This window comes from Moschus berezovskii, chromosome 6 (genome assembly GCF_049115385.1).
Source record: "Moschus berezovskii isolate FMDL1 chromosome 6, NW_MosBer_1.0, whole genome shotgun sequence".
Lineage (NCBI taxonomy): Eukaryota > Metazoa > Chordata > Mammalia > Artiodactyla > Moschidae > Moschus > Moschus berezovskii.
The window spans coordinates 70,183,811-70,198,624 of record NC_142465.1 but is presented as its reverse complement, the minus strand read 5'-3'; the positions used below and the strand labels follow the sequence as shown (position 1 = coordinate 70,198,624).

Sequence of the window (14,814 nt, the reverse complement as noted above, 5' to 3'; positions counted from 1 at the left end):
TGATACTGACTGACTTTGTAAGTATCTACAGAAGCTTGGCTGATGTCCCACATACAGACCCTTCTTAAGCTGGACCATCCATGTGTATCCTACTCAATGCTCAATGATGCTTTTACTTTGATAAAGTGAACCCATACAGAGGAGGATCTGTGCCATAGAGAGTAGGTATTTTACATGGTTGCAACCCTGGGCAGTGCAGGATCTCCTCCAGTCCCTCACATGTCTGGTGCTCAACCTCAGCAACCACTTCCCTAATGTTCTGAGTACTTCCTTTCCTCATCCTCCTGCCTACAATGCCTCTACCCCAATCTGTCTGGCATATCCCACCCACAAGTGACTCATCTTTCTATGTCCAATTCTAGGCACACATTAAGCTGTCAGTCAACAGTAAATGAGTATAAAGTGTACAACTAGGCCAGGAATGTAAAATAATTCATTTCAGAAAGATTTTTAATGAAGTTAAAAGTCAAAGAGGTAAAGTCTACATCATTAAGTAACTGCTGCTACTGAACAACAGTCGTTAAGAGTGTGGGGTTTGGAGAGCTGAATTTAACCCTGGCTCCACACTTTTTAGCAGTATAAGGAAGTTCCAGAACTTCTCCACCTCACTGGTTCAGTGGCAGTAAAACCCTCAACAGGGTTAATGTGAGGAATAAACAAGAAAAGGCATGTAAAGCACTGAGTGCGCTGCCAGAACGACACAGGTGCTCGACAGCTGACAGCTGTGACTATTCTGTAACTTAAAGTCAACGTGAACAACTGCCAATGGCTTTCACTCTGCTAAATGATCCATTGTTTTGAGCGTCTCCTTTCATTTATCATTATCAGAAGGTTTTTTTTTTTTGTTAGTTTGTTTTTCAGAGCTATTGCTTTTCCCAGGAAACACTAAAGTGCTACAGGAAAGAATCTGAAGACAGGGGAAGCCAAAGCTGAGGATGAGCCAAACGGAGACGGCTACTAAAGGGTCAGGCAAAGAGGGAGCTGGTGAGAAAGGGAGAGAGAGAACAGAGTTCCAGTCTTGTGCACTGTTTCCTGGTGTCTAAGAATAAAGCTTTGGGGGCAAATAGTACAAGATGCTTTTACATTATCTCACCAACTGTATACCACAGCTGAGATTCTCACGACTACTGTTGTTCAGGACTGCTGTAAAAGGGGTTCCCCTTTATGGACACACAAAAATTTGACCATAAAGGACCTTTAGATTCCATATCTCATTATTTTATCTTTTAGCCAAATGCTTCTTTTTTAGGTACTTTATAACCTTTTTCTACTTTATTTACATCCCTTATTATTCTTTTTCTCCTGTCAATGTAAACTTGGGCTAGTAAATTGGAGAGGGAGAAAAAATAAAATTATCATCAAGTATGTAACTATAACAAGAAGAACACCTAAAAGACTACACCTAAGATATAACATTTATGAATGCTTCAATAAATTAAAAGGTAATTTAAATTCGTGATTGACAGCTTGTTCCCTTTATTATGAATAAATGAAGTATGACAGTGAAAATGAATTTGATTATATCTTAAAATATATAACTTAAAATACATACTTACTTTCCAAACCTCAACACGCCTGAAACATAAGTCTGCCAGTGAGCACAATAAAACATGAACATCCCAATAAAAGAGCAGAAAAACAACCAGTCAGGATGAGTTCCTAAGCGAACAGCAACTGAAGCTCCAACTGCCATAAAGACTGAAAGAAATAAGGTTTAGAAACCATTAAGTATTTAAAATAAGTTAAATAACTGCCACTGAATGTTTATAAATATAGAATTTTAAGGTGCATAATTTTGGCATTAAAATTAGGCAAGAATAAATTACTGAACGTATTTTTTTAGTGTATTTAAAAAAAAATACACTATGCAAAACTGCTCCCAAATGTAAACCAAAACAAACCAAACAGTTCAGTTCATTTCATTTTTCAAGCTATCATTAAAAAACAAACAAACAAAAAACAACTGTAGGAAAAAATCTCCACTAACTTACCTGTGGAAAGAGAGTCGCAACCATGGTCAAAAAGTTCCCCTAAAGGAGAACAAGAATTTGTTCTTCTGGCTTGTTTCCCATCAATAGCATCCAGTGACTGGTAGATGAAGAGTCCTAATGCACATAAAAGGTATGTCCAGTATGGTGCCTAACATGAAATGTTAACAGTGAAGACTGGTGAGTGACAATAAGCCAGCTTCTGTTTGAAAACAGCTCCACCCAAGCCAACCAACACATCTGCTTATGTTTTCGCTTTATAGCACCTCAGCGTGATATAAAGAACATTCATAACCCTCTTCCTACAGATATGAATTAAACTAAGAAATTAATTGCTCTAGACTGGGTAGAAAGTCACAGAATAGACTATGGGAAGCAGAAAATTAAACAACTGAATGAGGATTAGGACCCTGATTTTGATTCTTAGTCCACAACTCCTTTAATATAATACTATTCATAATGGCACTGGATCTGAAATTATTCAGTAAGTCTCCACTGTGAAAAAAGAACTAAAGACAAACCACAGACCCCTGCTTCCATTTATGATGGAGTATCAGGGACTGGATTTACTCTCCCACCTTGGATAACTAGAAACGTGATCAAATAAACAAAACAACCATTTTCAGACATGGCAGCCAGTGCAGAAGGGAAATAAGTGACATGAGTCCTCTGAGTACTCCAGCTTAGTGCCTACAGGCAGTGTCCAGCCCGCAGTGCAGAAGTGGGGACCTGGAACAGAGCCCAGTGATCCTGAGCAGAGCTCAGGAAGGGCAAGGCAGATAGAATCTGTGGCTCAGAGCACTGGTAAGGAGAGGGGCACATGTTGTGGAGATCTACAGAGGGGATCTTTGAGTCTTTGGCTGAGAAGTGACCTGTGCCTAATGAGAAAAAACTACTAATGAAGGCCAGGGAAAGAACCACATTCCCACCAAGTACAACAGAAAGACCCTGTAATACTTGTGGCACTGGGTAGAGTTCTCAGAAGTGTAATGCTTTACTAGTGGGGATAAATTAGTCTTAGACTAAAGGTTTCTCTGACAGCCTTCAGTTCAGTTCAGTTCAGTCGCTCAGTCGTGTCCGACTCTCCGCCACCCCATGAATGGCAAGAGATGTAAAATCTAGCCTCAAAAGGATCTGACTGATTCCAGGTAACTTACCTATAGCCAACACAAAGTACATCTTAAAGGAATACCCCATCAAACCCGTTTGGCATCCAATTAAAAAATTACTAGTCACTCAAAGAAGCAGAAAAATATGCTGACAACTAGGAGTAAAATCAATCAAAACAATCAGACCCAGGAATGACAGAGAGAGTGAAATTTGCAGAAGAGGACATTAAAAGTTCTAATAAATATGCCTCATATGTTCAAGAGGGTGGAAGAAAAGTATGATAGACTCCAGTGAAATTTCTAGAATGAAAAGTACAATATTTCAAATGTAAAATATACTATATGAGAGTAACAACATATTAGATACTGCAGAAGAAAATATCAGTGAATTTATAGACTACTAGAAGAAAATATCCAATATTGTGCATAAAAAGAAAAAAGGCTAAAAATAATTGAACTGGGCCTCAGTAACCTGTGGGGTACATATAATTACAGTCTCAGAAGGAGAGAAGAGAAAGGGTTGGACATGGAAAATACATGAAAATATAATGGCTGGAAATGTCCACATTTGATAAAATCTATAAACTCACATATCCACGAAGCTCAGCAAACCCCAAGCAGAATAAGTATTTTTTTAAAAAACCCACCAAGGCACATCATAATCAAATCACTGAAGACCAGTGAGGAAGAGAAAATCATTTAAGAAGCCAGAAGAAAAAGACACATTACATACAGAAGCATAGATAAAAATGACAGAGCAAAGAGTCAGTGAACTTGAAGGTGGGTCAGTAGAAATGATGCAATTTCAACAAAAGAGAGAAAAAGGACTTTATTTATTTTGAGAAAAAGGATTTTAAAACAACCAGTCTTTTCTTTCAGCACTTTATAAATGTATTCTACTTCCTCAGGGACCCATGTGATGAAAGCAATGGACAACCCAGAATTCTGCCTCAGAAATGAAGTATAGCAAAAGTATTGAGACTTAAGGTTTCAAAGTTAGATCTGTGTTTGAGTTCTTGGCTCTGTTATTTTATAGCTAAGTGACCCTGGGCAAGTCATTTAAACTCTCTAAACTTTGGTTACCTCATTTGTAAGATGCAAATAAAACTTCTAGTTGTACACAATGAAAAAACTCTTTAAGATAGTTTTTTACACATACCAGGCATGTAATAAGTGCTCAACGAAGTTTAGCTATTGTCATTCAACAGTTTAAAATGATATCTGACATATCAATGTGGGTATGGCTTATGTGGTAATTCTGCAAATAACCAATCAACTTGCTACCTCATTCCTCAATCTTTCAAAGTAAACGAAAGTTTACTTTGAACTTTAACAAACACTTCATCATTTGTTAATATTAGATACCCAGTATTAATAGCTACACTGTTGTTGCTGTTTAGTCACTAAGCCGTTTCTGACTCTTTTGCCACCCCATGGAATGTAGCCCGCCAGACTCCTCTGTCCGTGGGATTCTCCAGGCAAGAATACTGGCGTGGGTTGCCATGCCCTCCTCCAGGGCATCTTTCCAACCCAGGAATCGAACCCATGTCTCTTGCATCTTCTGCACTGGCAGGTGGATTCTTTACCACAGTGCCACCTGGGAAGCTCCTTTCCACTGAATCCTTTTCCCCTAAATGACAGAAAGTAAATCATCTACATGAGGATGTTCCAATTCTCCCTTCTTATATTGAAAATTTGGAGCTTTTCAACAAGCAACTCCCAAGTGAAGTCGCTCAGTCGTGTCCGATTCTTTGCAACTCCATGGACTATAGCCCACCAGGTTTCTCCGTCCATGGGATTCTCCAGGCAAGAATACTGGAGTGGGTTGCCATTTCCTTCTCCAGGGGATCTTCCCAACCCAGGGATCGAACCCAGGTCTCCCGCATTGCAGGCAGACGCTAACTCCCAAAGGTCCACATTAAAAAGCTCCTGTTTCTAACTTCTGATCTGGGAGCCTGGTAACAGACAAGTCTAAAGGTCAAGGTGTTAACAGAAATCCATGCCAAAATAAATTTGGCTACTCTTGGACACCATGGTTGGGGGTGGACTCTGCCCCTTATTTGGAGAAAGGAAATGAAAACTGGCTCACTGGCCTAACATGGCTTTACTAGGATATCAATGGAGTTGAGATTTAGAGTTTAAATAGGGAAAGAGGGGCAGGGGAATTTCAACAGGAAAGTCAGAAAGGAGGGCTAAGCAGGAATGAAGGTAGAGGCCTGAAAGTGAAAGGTTTATTCATGAGTCAATGTTTCTGGAATAGATGATCCACAGGTCATTACAAGAGAGACTGGAAAGGCAGTAATGTTATCTTAAACAGTACAACAAAGGACTTTCAAAAATGCATTATTTTGTTTGAAACAGCAATCCACAGAGACAAGGCAGCTATTATGTTCTTTTTATTACAGATAAAAGTGAAACTTAGGGAGGGGTGATAAAGTTCCATCAAGAAGAGAGTTAAGACTGGATCCAGGAAGCAAACCCTAGTTTTATGACCTGACCCATGAGATGAGATCTATCAGATTTATTGCCCTGCAGGCTACACAGACTAGGTGCTACACAGACCTGGATTCTTATCTATTCTTTCAAACCTGTTGAGAAGCACTTTCCTGCCCCCACAAATACAATTTCAAGTTCAGTGAACCAGAGCGGTGGGAAACTGGCTGCAAGCTGAGAGACTTCCTTCCTTTTAAACCCACAAAAGCACACTAGTCCACCAGCTGCCAGTTCATTCCCTTTCCAGTCTTCTCAAGGCCACAAGGGCTGGACCTATCTTTTCTCTTCCCTGCAGTCATCACCTCCATTTCCACCTGGGAGCTATGAAATAGTTTGCAGATTTTCAACATCTTTTCTCATCTGTTATCTTTGCAAAGCAGGCCCCAGGCAGGAGATCCTCTTGCCAGGAACAGTGGGCCTCTTCCTTTCAGGAGGCTGCTTTAAATACGGGTCATTCCAGAAGGCTCTCCAGGTGGACGCAGGATTTTCAGAGCCATCCCAACTCAATTCCAGTTTTTTAAAAAAACTTATTTTCAAAAATTTCAAACGTAAACCCAGGAAAATCAGGGCATGGATTACGAATTATAAAGTCATAAGCAATATGTTAATATCAGAATAATTCTATAGAAGGAGGCTATTACAAAAAGCGGAACTTCTCCAGATCATATGAGCTCCTTAACATTTAAAGTTTTAAATTATATTATCTTTCTAATATCTACTGTATCTGGGAATTTCCTGATGGTTCAGCTAAGACTCCATGCTTCCACTGCAGGGAGCATGGGTTTGATCCCTGGTCAGGAAACTAAGATCCCACAAACCATGTGGTGTGGCCAAAAGAAAAAAAAAAAATCTACTGTATCTTTTAAGATCAGAACTTTATAATACATCATAGAAATCTTTCCAAGTCAAACATAAAGATCTACACCATTTGCTTACATGACTGCATGGTATTCAATGATGTGGATAAATCACAATTTTAAATAATACCTTCACTAATGATGAATCTTACATGATTGTATGGGAGATTATAAGTTTATTCTAGAAAATAAAATAATTATTAAGAAATAATCATGAGTTCACGTCATTAAAAAAACACTAGTAAATTTAAATTGCTTGTCAGTTACATCACTAACAAAGAACTATATAAAACTTAAGTATTTGGGAAGTTTTACTTTTTCCAGCTACTTGAATTAAAGGATTAGAGAAACCAGAGATCTGAACTAGAACATGTAGCAACTGTTTTTGTTCAAAATAACTATGGATCAGAGAACACTCATATATAGATCAATTATTATTCCAGGTATCATACTCCTTTTTATTTGTGTGTTTGAATGAGCACACACATCAGGAAAAGGAAAAAGAGACTTAGAAAGTGATCAGTGAACACATTTCTGCCCACTGGACAAATTTAACTTATAGCTCAGACCCTAGAATACTGGATTTTGGGGGAATACATTCTTAGGTTTTTCTATAAATGAAAAGGCTAACCTAGGTAGTCTCCAAGGCTCCATCTTTAATATGAGAATAGAATCCTCTCCAGAGTAGGAGGTGTGTTCTCTCGTTTTAAAACCTGCTATATATACCATGGGAGCTAAATAACCAGATGATTAAAATCAACTGATGATTAAGGAACAGGTTACCTCATAAGTATCCAGTAAAATGGTTTCCAAATTTAAGAATACATGTCTTGGGGCTTTTTCGCAGACTGGACAGGAGTATATACTCTGTACTCCACCTGCAAATGACCCTTGAATGAGCTACTTTACCTCTCAGTGCTTCAGTGTTTCCCTTTATGAAAAATGGGAATAATCACTGTTCTCAGCTCACTGTGAGAATTAAATTAATTATTACATGTCAAGTGCTTAGAAAAGTGCCTGGCATATGCGAAGAGCTCAGTAAATTTTAGTTATTATTATTTCTGATACTATATAAGATACTTTTTGAGTGATTCTTAGGTAAATTTTTCATTTTAATACTTATGTCTTTAATCTATTTTAAAAATAATAACTTAAAAACTAGCTAGCATAGCTATCAAACCTATAATTGTACAGACATTAAGGCTTTGAGTCTAAGTTTTTAAGGAGTAGATTTAAAGTTTATGTAAAGAAAAACAGTATAGGTAAAACACAACAGCAAAAATGTTCCCAAATTGGGAACTACTGAAACTATATATGCCTGCTTATATGAATTTTCACACTTAAAAAGTCCTCTTGCTTTAAATGGCCTTGGGTGTAAGTTGATACAGGTGCAAAAGATATTACATAACCAGTAACCACTGGGTCAGCTGGTAATGGAGAGACTTCAATTATCCAAACATCAGTTGACTTCTCTCTCCATAAAAAATAAAAACTGCGTTTAGACAATGATCAGGCATGTGTGAAAAACTGTAATGCTGGTACAGCGTTAGAAGGTGGACTTTGTACCCAGTTGGGTGAGTCTAGTGATTTTTTAAAATATAATTAAATTTATTAATTTTTAATTGAAAGATAATTGCTTTATAGTATTGTGTTGGTTTCTGCCAAACATCAACATGAATCAGCCACAGGTATACCCGAGTCTAGTGATTTTTGAGAGAAAACTCATGGAATTTTAATAGACTGCTAATCTGACTGCTCTAACCTGTATTATGTGCCTGTGACACAGTTGAGCCCGTGACCAGAGGCACTTCACTTCGTTGTTTACAGAGGGAGGGTTCCCACTGGAACCAAGGCTGGGGAGGCTCCAGAGGCTTGGTGGACAGGAAGCCAAGAGTCACTCTCCATCCCTCCCAGCAGGAAGGCCCTCGCAGCTCACTGGTTTACCCCAACCTGTGGCCTCAGCTCAGGGTAGGGGCCAGCGCTTGAGATGAGTACACCCACCTTCATAAAATGAGGCAGGTTACCAACTGGGGGTGGAAACCAGGCAGGACAGGAACACCCCACAGCATTCAACCAACTTCAGGGCCACAAGGACTTTCTCAGGACATTAGAAATGTGTACTTGAAAGACAGCATTCCTTCTTTGCAAGTTTAGTGTAAATAGTAGTATTCTTTTTAAAAACCTCTTTGAGCACTTACCTAGAATTCTTGTTAACAATGCCAGCCTCTCACTAGGCAAAGGGAAACAGGAGGGAGGGAAGCGAAGAGAACCCCCGGACAGATCTATCGTCACCGTCAACTGCTTTGGGTACCTTCACATCTGTTTTGCTCTGTAACTTCACAGAACCCAGGTGGTTGGAGCTTCTGCCCAGGTCAAACCCACCAGGAGCAGGATTTAAAGCTCCTTCCGTACCCACAAGGCCATGTTTTAGCCACACTTGAACCAGAATTCTAAAGGGGAAACAGTTTGTTCCTTGGGAATCAAGTACAGGAAAGCCACAGGCATCAGAGCTACTTCTACATCACCGGCAGAAGTTCCTTCTAGACCGCACTGGGATTAGGGTGAGGCCAGCAAGGCACCGTGGCTGCAGAATTGAAGGAGACATTTTCGACTCACAGGGTTGTCTATGCCTGCCTGCCTCACTCTACTCCCTGCCCTGCTTCTAGAACTTTCACCTCCTGCGAGGTATTTTGTTTTAGTACCAGAGGCCACTCTCTCACAAGAGTCCTGCCTTCATAAATGACGCTTCGTAAGTTACTGAATTGGAAGGAAATATTCTAGATTTTGAAGAAACCAAACCGGTAACAGAATTTGACTAGATTATTGCCTTTTCTTATTATTCCTCCAATAAATAATTCTTTATAGTCCAAAGGCCACTCGAATCTGAATTATTTAGACAGGGAACAAACCATTTCTTAAGGTCGTAAATATCTCCTCAGATACACTTGCTTTCGATTCCTATCATAAAGGAAAGAAATTATTCAAGGCCCTTTGACCCAGCCCTATGCTGGGCACCAATCTGCTATAAACACACTCTTAATAGCAGTCACATGGATTTATATGCAGATAGCAAGAGGGAGAAGGAAATGGCAACCCATTCCAGTGTTCTTGCCTGGAGAATCCCAGGGACGGAGGAGCCTGGTAGGCTACCGTCTATGGGGTTGCACAGAGTCGGATATGACTGAAGTGACTGAGCAGCAGCAGCAAGAGGGCAGAGCAAAAACATTTACTCAAGAAAGCCGAAAAGGGAATGGAACCACAGTTTATGTCAGTCAAAAACAAGCATAGGAGTGTTTTGTGGTAGAGAATGCTACTAAGCTGGAGCCGGAAGAACCAGACTTGAATCACCAAATTTTCTCATCGAGAGGGGACGCAACTCAGTTCTTATTTTCTGTTTGCCCTGACTCTTGCATACTCATGTCAAAACTCCCTGGACCAAACTGATAAGTATTTAATCTGAAACAAGCTAAAACTGAATATGGATGGAAAAATATAATCTCCCAAGATTATAAATTGCTATAAATTCCTGCACGCAGTCAATAGTTTAGCAAATATTTACCAAGTGTCTACTTTACACAAGGCACTGTGCTGTGGAGAATGTTCAAATAAATGGGCGACTGCTGTCTGAACTTAAAATATGGTAGACTGTCTTACTCAATAAGGACATACATAACCAAACATCACATCGCACACATAACCAAAATAAAATGGATAAGTTCCACAGGAGAGCTACAAAGACCTGCAGCAGAAGTATAGTTTTCCAGCTTGGAATCCTGGACTCAGTTTAAAGAGGTTAACTCATTTCCCTTTAGTTTCCTCATCTATAAAATGAGGATAATAGTAGTACCTTTTCATAAAGCTGTGGAGAGAATTAAATGAGATAATAGACAAAAGCAGTTTAAATGAATGCCTAGTACATAAGTGTGTGTGTGTGAATGCTAAGTTCCTTCAGTCATGTCCGATTCTGTGCAGCACTATGGGCTGCAGCCTACATGGTTCCTCTGTCCATGGGATTTTCCAGGCAAGAATAATGGAGTGGGTTGCCAGGCCCTCCTTCAGGGGAATCTTCCCGACAGGGATCCAACCCATGTCTCTTACATCTCCTGCATTGGCAGGCAGGTTCTTTACCGCTAGCGCCATCTGGGAAGCCCCAAGTACATAAGTAATACCCGATAAATGTTAGTTAAAAAGTGAAGTCACTCAGTCGTGTCCAACTCTTTGCCACCCCATGGACTGTAGCCTGCCAGGCTCCTCTGTCTATGGGATTTTCCAGGCAAGAGTCCTGGAGTGGGTTGCCATTTCCTTCTTCAAAATGTTAGTTATCATTGCTATTATTATGGAAGTTCATAGGATTAAGTAGTTGATTTGACTTCAGAGAAGGAAGAAAAATTTCCTAAGGAGGTAGTGTTGGGAATGGACATTGAGAGATGAAGTTGGACAGGAGAAAGAAAGAGGAAGGAGAAAAGAGAGGGAAAAGAAGGAAAGAAATCTTAAAAAAATTTTTTGGCTACACTGCGTGGCATCTGGGATCTTAATTTCTCAACCAGGATTGAATCCCCCTCCCCAGCCCCAGCCTGCATCAGAAGCATGGAGTCTTAACCACTGGACTGCCAGGAGAAGTCCCAAGAAATACCCTTGATATAGGAAGTAGTTCAATTTGGCTGGAGTAGAAAGTTCCTTAATGAAATGGTGGCGTGACATGCAGTTCAGAGCACCGTTGTACAACAATGTACATCACTTAACTTTTTTCTACTAATTTCTCGTCATCCCCACTCATGTCCTAGAATATCAATACAGTGAAAAAGTAGATCAAATATTATTGTTAACATATATATGTAGTGAGCATTAATCATAAATGGGTAGATTAACCCAAGCATCAGAGTCCAAAAACCATATGGGCTTTCCCTGACCCTTTCTGGAAGGAATCCGCAAACTCTCAAAAAGTACTAACTCTTAAGTCTAAGAATCAGAAAACACATTTCAAGCCAGGTTAAAGACACTCCAGGCCTCAACTTCTCCTTAATAAAATGTATGCCACCACTATTAGTTCAGGATGGATGGACAGAAGAAATACTAAATTGTGGGAAAGCCTTTCTAGGAAGGGAAAAAACTTGCCAGCCTCCTTGGGTTGATATGAGACACAAATGCAACAATGAATGTGAAAGCATATTACATACCTGATAAGCAATACATAAAACACAAGGTATTTTTCCCGCAGATCACACAGAAAGGAAAGAACTGCAGATGAGACGGTGGTAGTATGTGGTACAAAGAATCAGGCTTTGTAGTCAGGCCTTCTTGGATCTGAACCTTGTCAGATCCTGTCTCTGTGGCCTATGAACTGCGACGCTCCTTTCGCGGTCTTGCTGGGATATTATCAGACAGGCAGCGTGACTGCTGTAATGGTGTTTCCCCTCGCCGCTACAACCACTTAGAAGCATGTGCAGGATCTAATTACATTTCAGAAATACTTCTCAGTTTCATCTTGTTTTTTCAAACTTCACTTCCTGTTTTTGGGTCATTCTGATTTTTTTTTAAGTCCCTCAGATCCTCCCTATCTGCCACCTTTTCCCTTTTTTTTGAATAAATGAAGCATAGCCTAAAAATTAATAATTTTACCTGTTTCATCAGGCCCCACCCCCTGTCATCCCTAAACAGAATCTCCTGAACTTCTCTGCCTGTCCTGCTCTTTGGAAGTGCTCAACAGATGGTTATTAAATTAATATTGAAAAGTTCATGATTTAACTGGCAAATATCAGAAACATTCAAATGTTGTTAGCCAAACCTAGGCCCAGTGAAAGCTAAACTTTATTATAGGTTTGCAAGACATTTTTCATAACAGTAATATTTTTAACAGGTTGAACCAATTCTAATTTTCTACATTAATCTGCATGTAATATATCATTTAGTCCTCACTTCATTCTTATGAAATTGGTTTGGCAAGTATTATTTCTTTTTTACATGAGGAAAGCAGGCCCACATTGTCTGTCAGTCCATGGTATGGCAAAGCCACATTAGAACCAGGCCTTCCCTTCTGACCCAGTGCACCTTCCATTCTGGCACACTGCCTCTGGGGAATTCTGCAAACGGGCTTCCACTTACATTTTTTTAAACAATATGTAAATGAATTGACAATGGGAACGTCTGCCGAAAAATCAAATATTAATATAACTAACATATCCATCAATCTATGTTTAAAATGTAGGCTTCATCAAATACTCAAAAAAAAGGTTCCATGTATGGAGGGCAATATATTCCTATCCAACCTCAAGTCAAATTAGTTCTTCATAGGACCTATACTCCCTGGAGAAGGAAATGGCAACCACTCCAGTATTCTTGCCTGGAGAATCCCATGGACAGAGGAGCCTGGCAGGCTGCAGTCTACGGGGTCGCAAGAATCGGAGACGACTTAGTGACTAAACCAACCAACGAACCAGGACCTATACTCAAATAGGATTATAAACGGAGTCTCTATGTGGAGGGCAAAGAAAAGAAAGCAATGTCACAGAACGAGCAATGTAGTCTTTATTCCAGGTACTCTAAAAAGATAGAGATGGGAGTGGCCCCCTCTGCCTCCTGCTCCCCCTATCACACTCAGTCCAAGGGACGCTTCTGATTCAGTTCAGTTCAGTTCAGTTGCTCAGTTGTGTCCGACTCTCCGCGACCCCATGAATCACAGCACGCCAGGCCTCCCTGTCCATCACCAACTCCGTTATTTACTCTTATTTCAGATACAGGTTAAATATGGTTAATAAAAGCCGTTGGCTTTTACGATCCCTGGGTCATGATGATAAGCATTAACACCTTGTTAAAACTTTTGCTTTCCACGAATAAGTCAACGAAGAAAGAGGAAGTAGTTACTCTCTTAAAAGTAACTTATCTTTGATCAGCGCTATCAGTAATTACAGGATCACTAGCACAACCTTTGAGAAACAGACGGTTAAGTATAAAAGTGTCCAAAGGGCATTTCGGGCTTGGCCAACCCAACCACAAGCCCTAAGGCCAGGCAGAACGGAGCTGGGGGTGTTGTGATCAGTGTGCAAAGTCACCGACTGCTTGTCCACCCCCCACCCCCAACTTGGCGCAGAATGGGGCGGCGGCCAGACAGGCAGGACCCTCGCTCGCAGTGGCCGAGACAGCCCGTCCGCTGCCCCGGGGGTGGACTGCACTGGGCAGTGACCTTGAGAGCCCCTCCGCCGTCTGGAGGAGGCTCGGGGGACACACGGGACTGGGCAGCGGCGTGACAGCCTCCAGGCAGAGCGCAGAAGGCTCGCGGCGGCCACGGCGCGGGGGCAGAGGCGGTGTCCTCCCCTCCACGGTCCCGGGCGGCTCTGCCGCGCGCGCGGGTGGCGGGGAGTGGGCGCCCCGGGAGCCTCCAGGGCCGCACCTGCACCGGGGCTCGGCTCAAGGTGGGCAGCAGTTGGGGGCCCGCGGGCGGCGGGCGGGCGGCGGGCCCTACCTCCTCTGTGACCGTGGGGCAGTAGGAGATGAGCACGAGCGTGGTGAGCATGTTGATGGCGAGGCCCAGGAGGGTGATGGAGTTGGGGGCCATCCACAGCGGGATCCACTGGAGCAGCCAGGTCCAGTAGAGCTGCAGCGGCGGCTCGAGCAGCGAGACGCCCGCCGCGCTGTAGCGGTGCTCCTCCAGCCGCCGCAGCTGCGCCGCGCTCAGCGGCTCGGTCAGCGCCTTCAGCCAGCGCGGCGCCGGCCTGGCCCCGGCGCCCGCCGCCATGGCAGCCTGCGGGCGCCGCCGCTGCGAGCGAGCGCCGCCCGCGCGGGGCTCCAGGGCGGGGACAGGTGGAGGGAGGGGCTCGCGGGCCGGGGCCTGCGCCCGGCCTGGTGGGACTCGCCGGTCCGGCCCGCGGCCGAGGTCGAGGTCAGGCCGGGCCGCCCCTGGTCCCGGGGGCCCCCGCCCCTGGAGCCGCCGGCCGCAGGGGGCGGGGCCTGGGGGGGTGCGTGGGGAGGAGGCGGGGCTTGGGGGTGCGTGGGGAGGGCGGGGCCTGGGGGTGCGTGGGGAGGAGGCGGGGCCTGGGGTGCGCGGGGAGGGGCGGGGCCGCCTCGCGAGGGGTCCGGCCGGCGCGACCGCTCCGCCCGGGCCTCCGGGTCACCTCGGCGGGCTCCACCGTCCGTCACTTTCTAATTGGCGCACAAAGGGCCCAGACGCCCCCGAGATCCCGATGCACCCGCCTCTAAGGTCCGATTCTTCTCCTGGGACCGGGGTGACGCTCCCCGGAGGGAAGTCTCGCCCGCGGGACAGTTAGCAGCGGGTTCCTCTAACTGGTGCGGTGTGCATAGCTCGGTTCTCCTCTGGCGAACGCCCTGGTCTTCAGCCACACTGAAGGACGCCGCTGCCTGCAGACCCGGGGT

General features: G+C 43.1%; 1 protein-coding gene across 6 annotated transcripts in view; it reads right to left on the bottom strand.

Moving 5' to 3' along the window:
* CHPT1 (choline phosphotransferase 1) overlaps positions 1 to 14,331 on the bottom strand; it is a 31,042-nt gene extending 16,711 nt beyond the window's left edge. For all 6 annotated transcript variants that reach the window (XR_016037642.1, XR_016037640.1, XR_016037641.1 and 3 more), the window contains exons 1-3: positions 13,907 to 14,331; positions 1,992 to 2,139; positions 1,557 to 1,698 (exon numbers count right to left, since the gene is read on the bottom strand). Coding sequence is in view for 3 of the 6 variants with exons in the window: in XM_055394653.2 (XP_055250628.1) it covers positions 1,557 to 1,698; positions 1,992 to 2,139; positions 13,907 to 14,179 (563 nt within the window). In the remaining 3 variants the exon portion in view is untranslated. The remainder of the gene's footprint in view (positions 1 to 1,556; positions 1,699 to 1,991; positions 2,140 to 13,906) is intronic.
* Positions 14,332 to 14,814: the final 483 nt, after the last annotated feature.